General features: G+C 42.9%; 1 protein-coding gene across 1 annotated transcript in view; it reads right to left on the reverse strand.

Annotated features, from left to right (window-relative positions):
* ADAM12 (ADAM metallopeptidase domain 12) overlaps positions 1-14,414 on the reverse strand; it is a 394,035-nt gene that overhangs the window by 266,836 nt on the left and 112,785 nt on the right. The window contains exon 3 of the mRNA XM_070781066.1: positions 14,177-14,250. Coding sequence (XP_070637167.1) covers positions 14,177-14,250 — 74 coding nt within the window. The remainder of the gene's footprint in view (positions 1-14,176; positions 14,251-14,414) is intronic.

Raw genomic sequence — 14,414 nt, forward strand, 5'->3', positions numbered from 1 at the left:
TGTTTACACTGTTGTAGAATTTTCTTTTTTTAAGTCACTGAAAATATAGCCTGAATGAAGAGATTTTTCTAAACATAGCACATTGTCACTGGTTCAACCTAACAAAGTGAACCACTGCATTTTATAACAACTGATATTTATGTAGCATATTATATAATGTGTTTGTTATGCATAACTGTACTTATGTGTGTTCTGTCAGTATAGAAATTTAATTACAAATACATTCTGAAAAAATCTCACCCTTTATATAATATTCATGCTTGCTTTCAATAATTCCACTTACAAGAATCCCATGCCAATGATTAAAGAAAAAAGATGTTAATTCATCAAAATGTTTAGCCAGTTCTTGTCCCTTGGCAACAGTTTTCCTGGTAGCTCAGCTGGAATGCAGAAGACTCTGTTTTGATCCCTGGGTTGGGAAGATCCCCCGGAGAAGGGAAAAGCTACCCACTTTAGTATCCTGGCCTGGAGAATTCCATGGACTGTATAGTCCATGAGGTTGCAAAGAGTTGGATGTGACTCAGCAGCTTTCACTTTCGCTTTTTTTCCCCATGACAGAGCCCTCTGCAAAGCAATTAGGATTTCTAACGAAGGTGGTCAGAAAGGAAGGAGGAGACAAACGTGATCAAAAGAAAGCCATGCAACAGCTCTTTGTGGACAAAAAAATGGATAGGTTTTGCCTCAAAAAAAAAAAAAGTGTTTAATTTTCAGTATTATATAGAAGAGTATAAGGAGTAATGCAATCAAGTCATAAGCATCACTTTATTTGGTAAAATAATTTATTTGACTCATAATTTAAATATATGTATTAAATGGTAGGAATAGTACTTGTAATACTTTTAACATCATTATTCATTTTTTCCATTTAACCAGCCTCCTAACATTCTATATATTCTGTCAACATTAATGGTACAATAGGATCAGGACTTTACTAAAAATATGAATAGTTCTTTACTTTGTGAAAACTTCAAATAAAAACCATATCCCAGAGCTCCCAGGGGAAGCTTTGTGGCATGAGATTTGTCAGATGGGTGCTGCTTGGCCGCCAACAGAGCACAGAGGGATTCTCCACTGGAGCCTGTCAGATTTTTCAAACAAAACCAAGAAACTGACCAACAAAATCCTTGAGGCCAGGGGAGACTGAAGAGACGGCCTTCGAAGGCCTGTGAAAATAACTCTCTGCTTAAATAAATCATCTCCCCAAATAATCTCCCTGCTGCGTAAGCTGGCTTTATATCATCTTCTATCTGCCACATGTTTTTCATAAGGAAGAAAGGCATAAAAAAATAAAGAAACTCTTGTTCTCCACTTATGTTAAATCCACTTTAGCCCACAGTGAAATCCGCCAGCACACTGGGAGGAGAGAAGTGACTGTTTCATAACATCTTTAGATAAAGGTCCTCTTGCTACTCTTCTCAGGCATACCTGTACAAGTGTGGCTAGCCTCTGCATCTTTTCAGACCTCGGGTTTTTGAGGAATTTGCTGCTATTTTCCTTCAGTCAGTCAGTTCAGTCGCTCAGTCATGTCTGACTTTTTGTGATCCCATGGACTGCAGCATGCCAGGGTTCCCTGTCCATCACCAACTCCCGGAGCTTGCAAAAACTCATGTCCTTTGAATCGGTGACACCATCCAACCATCTCATCCTGTGTCGTCCCCTTCTCCTGCTGCCTTCAATCTTTCCCGGCATCAGGGTCTTTTCCAAGGAGTCAGCTCTTCTCATCAAGTGGCCAAAGTATTGGAGTTTTAGCTTTAGCATCAATCTTTCTAATGAATATTCAGGACTGATTTCCTTTAGGACTGACTGGTTTGATCTCCTTGCAGTCCAAGGGACTTTCCAACACCACAGTTCAAAAGCGTCAATTCTTTGGTGTTCATCTTTCTTTATAGTCCAACACTCACATCCATACATGACTACTCAAAAAACCGTAACTTTGACTAGACAGACCTTTGTAGGCAAAGTAATGTCTCTGCTTTTTAACATGCTGTCTAAGTTGGTCATAGCTTTTCTTCCAAGGAACGTCTTTTAATTTCAAGGCTGCAGTCACCATCTGCAGTGATTTTGGAGCCTAAAAAAACAAAGTCTCTCACTGTTTCCATTGTTTCCCCATCTATTCATCATGAAGTGATGCAACCGGATACCATGATCTTAGTTTTCTGAATGTTGAGCTTTAAGCCAACTTTTTCACTCTCCTCTTTCACTATCAACAAGAGGCTATTTAGTTCCTCCTTGCTTTCTGACATAAGGGTGGTGTCATCTGAGTATCTGAGGTTATGGATATTTCTCCCAGAAATCTTGATTCCAGCATCTGCTTCATCCAGCCTGGCATTTCCCATGATGTACCCATGATGTAGAAGTTAAATAAGCAGGGTGACAACATACAGCCTTGACGTACCCCTTTCCCTATTTGGAACCAGTATGTTGTTCCATGTCCAGTTCTAACTATTGCTTCTTGGCCTGCATACAGATTTCTCAGGAAACAGGTCAGATGGTCTGGTATTCCCATCTCTTGAAGAGTTTTCCAGTTTGTTGTGATTCACACAGTCAAGGCTTTGGCATAGTCAATAAAGCAGAAGTAGGTATTTTTCTGGAACTCTCTTGCTTTCTTGATGATCCAACAGATGTTGGCAATTTGATCTCTGGTTCCTCTGCCCTTTCTAAATCCAGCTTAAACATCTGGGAGTTCAGAGTTCACATACTATTGAAGCCTGGCTTAGAGAATTTTGAGCATTACTTTGCTAGTTTGTAAGATGAGTGCAGTTATGCAGTAGTTTGAGGATTCTTTGGCATTGCCTTTCTTTGGGATCGGAATGAAAACTGACCTTTTCCAGTCCTGTGGCCACTGTTGAGTTTTTCAAATTTTCTGGCATATTGAGTGCAGCACCTTCACAGCTTCATCGTTTAGGATTTGAAATAGTTCAACTGGAATTCCATCACCTCCACTAGCTTTGTTTATAGTGATGCATCCTAAGGCCTACTTCTCTTCAAATTTCAGGATGTCTGGCTCTGGGTGAGTGATCGCACCATCATGGTTGTCTGTGTCATGAAGATCTCTTATGTATAGTTATTTTGTGTATTCTTGCCACCTCTTAATGTCTTCTGCTTCTGTTCGGTCCATACCATTTTTGTCCTTTATTGTGCCCATCTTTGCAAGAAATGTTCCCTTGGTATGTCTAATTTTGTTGAAGAGATCTCTAGTCTTTCCCATTTCTATTTTTCTATTGTTTCTATTTCCCATTCTATTTTCCTTCACTGGGACTAAATCTGCTTGGCCAATGAAACCGTTGCTTTAACTTGCCTTTGTGGTTGGCATGGAAACAGCCCTTAAAGCAACAGGCGATGTCTGGACTCCAATCTGGTTTTCCTGCCAGCCACACTAGGACCAGTTCCTGCTTTCCTACTCTAACTCCTGGGCGTCTGCTTCCACACAGGACACTGGGATGAATTTGATTTTAAAAGGAGAACAACAACAACAACAAACAAACAAACAAAAAACAACAAGAAAAAAAATACAAGGAGAACAAAATCATGGTCTCGATAGAGTGGTTTCAGAGCCAGGCTTATGTCCTGCACTCCAGCAGCTGCTCAGGGACAGGCTTTCAGGACTCTTCTGCACCCCCATGGAGTCTGTCACAAATCTGGGTGTCACAAGGGTCCATGGAGTGAACATCCAAGAGTGAGGGGCTCAATTTGGGGAACACAGTGGCTACCAACAGGCAAAGCACAGCAGTGATCAGCAGTGTTCCCCAAACAGTGTATCCTGCTTTTTATCTCAGTGCATGCAAGCGTGCATGCTAGGTCGCTTCAGTCGTGTCTGACTCTTTGTGACCCCATGGACTGTAGCCCATCAGGCTTCTCTGTCCATGGGATTCTCCAGGCAAGAGTACTGGAGTGGGCTGCCACTCCCTCCTCCAGGTTATCTTCCCGACCCAGGGATCAAACCTGCATCTTTTATGTCTGCTGCATTGGCAGGCGGGTTCTTTACCACTAGCACCACCTGGAAAGCCCCTTTTACTTCGGACCTTGGGATAAACCAATAGTTGGTGGAGGAAAGTTCTTCTCTAGGATTCCAGCTAACAAAGAAAGGAACAACACAATTAGAACATCACCCCTTAGCTAGACCGAAAGAGAAAACTAGGCATTTATTGTTAATGCTCACTGATTCTGGCATTTAAAGTTTGTGAACCTTTATAATGGAAGCGTTGGAATAATCCCTGAAGCCAGTGCTCTATCCAACATCGCAAACAAGAGACAAGCAGAGCTCATGGAACTCCTGACGTGAAGCAAGAAAGGGTCACAACACCCCCACGATGCAGTCCTGCTGAAAAATCAGAACCTGCATCTGCTCAAGGCTGTAGCTCTAACTTCCGGCTGACAGAAAACACAGGGATCAGAGGAATGGCAAGATGACGATATGGGGATGAAACCAGCAAAATCAGAAATGTGGAGAATTCTACCTGGGTTCACTCACAAGGCTTAAAAGATTTCAGTGGCAAGAATTAAAAAATGGAACCAGGAACCTATGTATTAAAAAAAAAGAGAGAGAGAGATTTAGATGTAGCAACCAAATGCAACATGGGAACTGTGTGTATATCCTGCCTGAAATTATCTAATGGCCGAAAAGTGTTTCAAGCTCTCTTTAGAGTTAATTTTATTTACTGTCTCGTATGATCAATGAAGAGTCATTATGTCACACAAAGAAAAGCATCGTGGCCTTTCTGTTGCGGTCATGACAGTGAGAAAAGGATAAGACGCTTGCCACAGATACACCAGCCTGCACAGCACCTGCACAGAACCATCCCTGGCCACGCAGCGGGGAAGGAGACAGTGAAAACACAACCACAAAGCCAGCACCAGCTCTCCTCTCGGCCACCAGAGACCATCTGGAAATGGCTGGCATGACCATCATTATCCATTTTGGATACAGTTCTGGAGAGCAACGCCAAGCAGAGTTTTCATCAGAAAATCATAAACCCACAGCACAAGAAGCGAAAGACTGCAAGTGACGTAATTAAATGTGGGGACCCACTTCCACATCAAATGCCCTTTTCAAGTCCTTCTAACTTCACAGACGGTGCTCAAGGCTGCCACACTCTCAAATTGGCACCCTGAGGGGCACCACTTTGAAAAGGTTGATCTTAACAGGGTTGGGCACTTTAAAGTTAAGTCAGGTTGGAGAAACAAAATCTCTAAAAATGGTGTTCTGACCTTTTCCAATGTCTGCAAAACTGGAAAGACTGGCATGAGGAGGGAAACTCAAAGGAATTTAGTTCTTATTCAGGGAACAAAATTTAGCCCAATTAGAAAGATCTTAAATGTTAACGCTGAAAGATTTTACCTGAAATTGGAAGGAGTCTGGTCTAGTTAGAAGACCTCTGACAGCTGTGTGCACGCGTGCTAAGTCGCTTCAGTCGTGTCCAACTCTTTATGACCCTATGGAATGTAGCCTGACAGGCTCCTCTTCCATAGGATTCTCCAGGCAAGAATACTGGACTGGGTTTCCATGTCCTCTTCCAGGGGGCCTTCCTGACCCAGGGATCGAACCTGAGTCTCCTGCATTGACAGGCAAGTTCTTTGCCACTAGCACCACCTGAGAAGCCCCATAGTGGAGCGTAGCTGGCGTCAATTCCACAAGTCTACAGCCACACTTAGAGAATGTTCTCCCTTTCTTTTCCCCCTTCATCAAAATGTAGAGGTGACTCCTCTGGTGTGGCCCAATTCCTTAAACTGAGGGATGAAGATGCTGAAGGGGTGTGTGACTCCCTGCAGGAAAGAACATTCCCAGGGCCCATGCATCAGCCAAGACAGAAACCCCAAACTGGAAGGGGTTGGCCAGTGGGTGTTTCCTGCCAATCCCAGCAAGTCCAACAGACCCTCCCACCGTGCTGGAAATGTTCCTACAGCCATGGGTGACTACAGAGCACTTGAACTGTGGCTCACGTGACCGAGGAAATACAGCTTTAATCTTTTAAGATTGATTTAAAGAGCTGCATGTGGCCAACGGCTAGTCAATTAAAGTATGAATATAACTCCTTGCAGAATACATTAGAAATACTGATCCCCAAGCCTGATCACTGGGGCTTGTAGTTCCAGAGAAGTGAGGCCAAGCATCTGCCTTTGGAATGAGCTCCCCAGGTGGTCCTGATGCTGGTGGTCCCCCCAAATGCCCCAGACTTGAAGGAGGGCAAGAGCCTATGTGTGGGCTCCAGATGGAGGGCCCACCCACTGCATGGAATTGGGCTTGGGAGTAAGCCAGGAGGCCACAGGATTCCTCGCTTGACTCCCATCTGGATGTTACATGAAGTACTGTCACTGCCTTGGGCTGGGCAGGTATCGAGATACACTCAGGGCCATGGCCGATGTCTCATGATGTTCCACTGCGGCTGGTGCTCTCCAGCTCACAGCCCCCAACCACTGCTGCAAACACTCACGGATCCCAAAGAAATGCCAGGTCCAACTCCACCTGAGCACCCTCTCAGGTCACCTCCAGACTGGATTCTGTGAGGCCCAAGTGTCTACCCTCCTCCAAGGCTCAGAGGACCATTCCCGCCATGATCCGTATCCTTCTGTCCCTGACTCCAGCTCAGAGGGCAAGCTCTTGGTCCTTTCCTAGGGTTCTCTATTCCAATCAAAAATCATCACTGTTCTGGCAAACTATATTTAAGAATTATCATTGACATCTTCCCTTTCATTAACCGCTCATTTGATGGCCCATCAGTTTCTGTCCATTCTCCCTCCAGAACAGTTCTGATTTACCCCCTTCTATGAAAGTCATTGCTCTGCTTACAGGCCTTGCCTCCATGAGGCACTGTGGTCCTTAGGAGAAAATACAAGGTCTTACCTCGGAGCCCAAGGTCCCACCTGGACTGGTCTCCACTCCTCTCTCCGCATCTCCCTCCTGCTCACTAACACACTGATGTTCATTTCTGAAACACTTCAGTATTCCTTTCCCTGCCCTTGGGACGTTCAGTATGCTCATCCTTATCTTCAGAACCCTCTACGCCTGCTCTCCTAGGCCTGGCTCACCTCTCTTCACGCACAGCTTAGATACTGCTTCTTTACCTGGCTTCCTTCCCTAGGCCAGGATGGGCTTCCTGCTTGTCTTTGTAGCTCTCAGCACCACTGCCATTCTGTATTGCCTTGTGGTAACCTGTTTAGCACTGGGCTCCTTGACTGACCTCCAGGAGGACAAGGACTTGACCTTGTTGACGACTCTATTGCCAGGGCCAACAGTAGCTTCTGGTACAAAATAAATGTGCTAAAAATAGAGCTGCCACATGCTCCTGCAACCTCACTCCTGGGCATATATCCGGACAAAACTATAATTCAAAGAGATACACGCAGCACTATTTACAATAGCCAAGATATGCAAATAACCTAAATGTCCATCGACAGATGAGTGGATCAGGGAAATGTGGTGCATATGTACAGTGGACTATTACTCAGCCGTAACAAGAAAGAAAGAATGCCGTTTGCAGCAGTATGGGTGCAACTCGAGATGATGGTACTAAGTGAAGTAAGTCAGAAAGAGGAAGATCAATACCATACGACATCCCTTATACGTGGAATCTAAAATACGGCGCAAATGAACTTATCTATGAAACAGACAAAGAGATCAAACTTGTGGTTGCCAAGTGGGGGCACTGGGGAGGGACAGATTGGGAGCTTGTGATTAGCAGATGCAAACTATTATATAGAGAATGGATAAACAACAAGATCTGACTGTATAGCACAGAGGACTATGTTCAATACCCCGTCATAAACCATAATGGAAAAGAATATGAAAAAGAGTATATATACATGTACAACTGAATCACTTTTCTATACGGCAGAAGTTAACACCACACTGTAAATCAACTATATTTCAATAAAATAAATTAGAAAAATAAAAATAAATGTGAAAAAAATGACTAAAAAAAATAAAGGGTTTCATTGACTTCTTTTTGATTACTATTAGGAATCATTTAAATTAATGAAGACCCTGATAAAGATTTATGAATGGTGCAAGGGAAGCTGAGGGATAAAAACATAAGATGAGATAGTAAAGTTTTTGTAACACAGTTTTGCCATTAGTTTAGTCAGTAATTAGAACACCAGGCAAATTAAGCCTAAAGGTTCTGACAGGCAGGTGAGGCTTCTTCTGCCAGAGCAGAAATGGAAATAAATAGCACTCTGCATGCAGACAAAGATGTGAAAATTCTAATTCCCGAGGATGTCAAGATTGTGAAATTAAGACCACGACAGCAACAGGAAGCCAAAGGAGCAGCACATAAATCCCTTGCAGCTCTTGTCGGAATTGAGATGTTCAGACGGCCTCAAGACTCGTGGGTAAAGATGAGGCTTAACCGGATCTCCATTGATTTAGGACACTTCAGACAGGACATAGTGCTGGTGAACCCAAGGGTATAACTGGGTGAAATAAGTAATCTCACTGGATCCACAAGAGTATGTCATGAACCACTCAAATCCAATCATCGAAAAGAGCTTGAGCTCTAACCTCTTGGTACTGACTGTACACAGACTTTTATTCCATTCTGCAGATGAGGAAATGGAGAGGGTATATGTATTAATAGATTGTTGTCGGAAGCAAAACTGGGTTTCAGAACCTGGCTCCCGTCTCCCAACCCAGCATCCTTTCCAGAACTTTCTCCTTGAGAAGGTAGTTTCTCTCACCACCCAGGACAGAACTTATCGTCCTGCTGACTCACCCCTGCCTGGCCCAGGCTCTCCACATCCTGTCATTTGCCTTCGATATATGCTCAGAGAGCGCCCGCAACAGGCCAAGCCATGTGGAAGGGGACGGAGGAGGAAGTAAAGACCCCGCCCCTGACCTTGAAGACATGTCTGGCTGATGGGACAGGTAATGAATGTCCGAGCGTGGAGACCAGTGGCAAGCAGCTCTCAAACACCCAGCCTGAAATTGTGCAGGGGTCAGGGTTCTGCCTGTGACCTGATCAGGGTCCCACACAGCAGAACGGTGCCCCACCCGGTCCAGGACCCATCTCCCACCTGGGTGACCTGCGCACCCTGAAGGCAGCACCTTTCAGGAGCCGCATCACCTCAGGGGCTCACACTGAATTTGAAGGTCTCATTCGCAAGAACACCTAGTCAATTTCTTTCTGAACTTACCGAGTTTATTTATTTCTTTCTTTCTGTTAACCCAAGAAAAGGACTTTACATTTATCCCCATGATGGGTGGGAGGTTCAAAAGGGAGGGGACATATGTACACCTCTGGCTGATTCATGTTGAGGTTTGACAGGAAATAACAAAATTCTGTAAAGCAATTATCCTTCAAAAAAAAAAAAAAAACTAAAATAAAAGTCTCATCTTGTTAATTTTGGCCCATTTATCCAAACCGCTGAAATCTCCATAATCTAGATTCTGCCACGCAGAGCGCAGTGACCCTGAACCAGCTTTGCATTGCCAAGAAACGTGCCCAGCACACCTATCGTGTCTTCACAGCGATGGGCTGACAATTGTTGGGCCAGGATGAGGCCGTGTACACAGCCCGAAGGCCGCTGACAGCTATCTCAGTCCAGCTGTCCAGCACGATTTGGTTCAACCTGAACAACGGATGGGTATCCTCTGGTGGTTATTCAGCCAAACGCGAATCCCCTCAGTCCTACCAGGCACTACCTGCCTTTTTCTACCCTACAGAGTGATATTCTGAGATACTCTCCGATAAATGCCTTCTCAAATATTCATGCCCAGGCTTGGCAAATTGAAAGCGCTCCTTTCTGCAACTGTTTCAGAGTGAGTATTAATTAGAGCTGCTCCTTAAGAAATATCTGGAACTATTCCAGACAGAAGAAAAGTCAATGCCAAAGTTCTGCTAGCTCAGCGACACCCCACGTATAGATCAAGTGGCCGTGGACTTCCCCAGGCAACTGCCTTCACTCACTGGCGGACGGGGCTTGGAAACAGAAAGCTCAGTGGGTCTGAGATACGCAGGGGGTGTGATCTACCGCCATCAGTTTCCATTATCCTAAACTGGAAAAGCGCATGTCTAAGCTGGCCCACCTGTCCAATAAAGCATTTTGATCAAAGATGCAGATGCACAGAGCACCTGTTTGAGGAATGGCCTGGGTGTCCATGGGGATCCAGCAGAGTTATGGAACTTCACAAAGTGGGTCCCCGCCGTTCTAGAGGCAGACAGCAACACTGTGAAAAATGCTTCTCCGGGGAAGCTTTGAGTTTCTTTAAACATTCAATTATAGCTCTACAAACACAGATTTGAAATGAACAGCATCTGATCTTTGCACAAATTAGAGATGCTAGAAGGAAAATAAAATAGATTCTCCTAACAATCAAGTAATACAAATCAGCCCTGCTTCATGAAAAAATCGGTTTACACCAAGTCTGGGAGTGGGGTTACTTAGGTGACTCCCTTTTCGCATTTATTTTAGATGATGACTTTTATGATTGGAGGCACTGAGGGAACTTTATTTTGGTTCTGATTTTTAAGCAGGTTTTAAATTAAAATAGATTTCTGGATATAGTCCGTGGGTACAGGTTTTTAGCCCCGGGAAAGCTGCTGGAGGCCTTGCTAACATCCACTGTTTCCTTTTGCTGAATAGGAAACACTTCAACATTCCTCATTACAACTATTTTCAGTTTTTACAGAAGCTTTTTTTCCTTCAAATTAAAAAGTTTTCCTAATTTTAAGGATAATTTCTTGTAAAATATTGAGAAAGTAAATATCCAAATCTTTGTGGCATTCATGGACACAAGTGTAACCTTAAGATAAAAACTGAATATCATGTAAAGTAACAGGCTGTTCACACTGACTATATTATCAACAGTTTTTACATTAATAAAAATCTCCATTATCATCTTTAGCTGTACTGCTGCATAGCGCTCTATTTCATAGCTGAGTCATGACTTATTTAATCAATCTCCTATGGACATACTTTTAGGTATAACATTCTGCAATGAACATCCTTAGACCCGGGCTGACTCTCCACTGTGGGCTCTGAAGCAAGGTACCAACCAGGCTCCTTCTGATTGCTCAGGCTCTATGTTCTGTTGGTTGTGAAAATTTACATTTATTTTGCTTTCTTGCACATTTATCTCTGCTTCATTTGGATAAATTCTTCATTTGGATCTATTGGGCCAAAGGCTATGTAAATTAAAAATTCTACTTTACACTGGATGGTTGATCATCTTCTGGGCCTGACAAATAGCCATAGCATACATGCATTTCATTCTATCTGTAACATTGTAGAATATTTTTGGTATTCCTCATTTCAACAGTGAAGTTCTTATGAGACAGGCATGCCACTTTTTTCAAAAAATTTGTTACACTAAAATATTTGGAGGGAAGTGGATTATTAATAAAATAGTCACATTCCCATGCTTTAGTTTTGAAAATGCTATTCTTAATAAAATGAAATTTCCAGTTAGTGTAAGTAGTGTAATTAAAATCAAGCTATACAATGTCATGTGTGCTAAGTTGCTTCAGTGTCCAGCTCTCTGTGACCCTATGGACGGTAGCCTACCAGGCTCCTCTGAACACAGGATTCTCCAGGCAAGAATACTGGAGTGGGTTGCCATGGCCTCTTCCAGGGGATCTTCCTGACCCAGAGACTGAACCTGCATCTCTTATGTCTCCTGCATTGGCAGGCAGCTTCTTTCCCCTAGCGCCATGGGAAGCCCTATACAATGGCAGAGGGGCACAAAAGCTGTCTCCATACACTCTTCTAAACATACTTTGACAGTGAAGTTGGGAAAAGAAATAAATCAAGAAGAGAAAGTTTTATGTTGACAGCTTTTCTAATTCTGAGATTATCTTCTGATAGGCCCAGACTTGGCAGTGGGCAAATTAAGGCACCTCTAAAACGTTCTTTTATACAAATTAGCCACTGTGTAGTTGTCAGCATGGACTATCGTACCCACCTTAATGGAAGGTAAGTCATTTTCAAAGGGAACCATGAAGAAGGCTATCAAGTCACTTTACAGACTCAGAACCAGATGGGCTGTAAGAAATGCATTCCTATATGGGAAAGGACTTCCATTAGAAAGCTAAATGAAGAAGAATATCAGATTACACACAGACTACGATATCAAAGAGGCAGAGACTCATTCATAAGAAAAAAAATTCTATGCAAACATTCACCAAAGTACTACCCAGGGTTGTGCTTGGTAGTAGAAGTATTTTGGGGGGTTGGGGAAGCTCTTGATTTTTTTCCCCCTATGCTGCTGCTGCTGCTAAGTCGCTTCAGTCGTGTCCGACTCTGTGCAACCCCATAGACGGCAGCCCACCAGGCTCCCCCGTCCCTGGGATTCTCCAGGCAAGAACACTGGAGTGGGTTTCCATTTCCTTCTCCAATGCATGAAAGTGAAAAGTGAAAGTGAAGTTGCTGTCGTGTCCGACTCTAGCGACCCCATGGACTGCAGCCTACCAGGCTCCTCCATCCATGGGATTTTCCAGGCAAAAGTACTGGAGTGGGGTGCCATTGCCTTCAATTTTTTTGCATTGGATACATACTCCTTTTAGAGTGAAAACTAACTTGAGGTTTATATTGAGTCAATTTCCATTCCTCTATCTGCAGCCCTAAAATCATGCAAAGGTGCAGGCTCATTCTCACTCTTGCCACTGACCACATTCCTCCACCAGGCTAATAATAGTTGCAACAAAGACACTTCCCAAATCCAGCTGCCAATCCTAAAACCCCATCAAGGTATACATCACCACCAAAAGCCTGATTTTCTTTTGCTCTTTCAAGGAATACCTAGCTCTGTCCACTGTGATATTTTCAAAACCACATCCAAAGAGTAGGGACACAAATTAAAACGTCCTATGATATTCTTATATGAAAAAAAGAGCATGACAGTAGTTTGCTAAGAGAGACATACCAAAAGCAATATTCGGGTTTCCACTCAACCCTCTGATTATCCAAGATGTGTGGCTGAACTTCTTTATTAAGATGACCAAGTCACAAGAAAAGCTAAAAACTCATCATGTACTACTGCTCACAAAATGCCAAGAGGCAGGCTGTACATCCCAAGAAGCAGGCTATGCTATTCTACATATATTCATTTGAAACACATGTATTTGTAATATATATTCACCTGCACTTCAAAATTTATCTGTTTGTTTATTATTGCTGTGGGCCACAGTGTCAGATACTGAATGTGAGAACTGGCCATTCATGAACCCGTTCATCCAATTTGCTAAGGACCCTCAAACCGAAGCACCAATGTAAGGAAGTGATCTCACTCATTTACACAGAGATGCTGAGTCAGATTTCCGTGACGCAATATCTCTGGCAGAACTCGTTGCAACGAAGCTGTCTGACCTATACCGTCATTTCTACGAAAAATCAGCATTTCACCAAAGGGTAAGAAATGGGAACCAGTCACTCTGGAAGTGAGAAACTCCCACTTTGGATCAAGCAAGACTTGGGAACTTGGTTTATCTCTTTAAATACAGATTGCTTAGTAGGGGAGCTTGATTCTTCTTTGGTACTCATCAAATAGGATAGTAGAGGGTCCTTTAGACCTGAGGAGCCCATGGAGAGAGCCACAGGCTGTAAAGGGTGACAGAAGATGAGTTGTGGTTTTCACTTGTGCCCTGAGGCAGCCATGGTTTTCTCCAGGGAAGGCACACAAAATATGTAATGACATCCATGTGCTGCAAAAAAATAATATAATACCACTTTCTGGAAATTTATGTAATTTTGCAAAAAAAAAGGGCCAAATTTTTAAATAAAAAGATAAAATAAATATTTCATAACACTGGAGACAAGCTCTGAAAGATAAAATAAACTCTTGGTATTTCCCAAGGAAAAAAAAGAGCTTCAACCCATTTGAAGTTGTTTCTCCTTATATAACCCAGAAATTGCCAAAAGTCAACTAATTATGGAACAGTTATTGGAACAGAACAGAGGATGCTTAAATTCTATCCTTGAAAAATCAGGCTCTGACAAAGGAAACATCAGAACTATGAGAAAAACCTGCTGAGCTAGAAAGTTCTTTTTCAGAGTGATAAAATTCTTTATTTTTCCATTGGATCATTTTTTGAAGCTAATTCCAGCCTCAAATCTGAATCTGGATTATAAATCCACGCATTCAGTTCTGCGTCTCTAAATGCCAACCTCAATTACACAGCACTTTCCAGTCTCCATGTCGAAACTTTCTCCCGTCAGGCCATAAACATGAATTAACCCGACTTACTCATTTCTTTCCAGGTTCACGATCAGCTCTTTGCTTGTCAGTTGTATTCGAAAATTCAACACTCCTGGGTGATTCTGAAAGATAAATAAGAGAAATCAGTTGAAAATCATTTCACTTTGGCATGCCAATATCTGAATATTCTCTGTAGACATAGTCAATGGAGAGAGAGAAAAGTACATTTCTTCCTGGGACCATTCTGAGACCTTGAGTAGAGGAGACCAAACCACCAGGATGAGAG

This window comes from Bos indicus, chromosome 26 (assembly GCF_029378745.1).
Source record: "Bos indicus isolate NIAB-ARS_2022 breed Sahiwal x Tharparkar chromosome 26, NIAB-ARS_B.indTharparkar_mat_pri_1.0, whole genome shotgun sequence".
Classification (NCBI taxonomy): Eukaryota; Metazoa; Chordata; class Mammalia; order Artiodactyla; family Bovidae; genus Bos; species Bos indicus.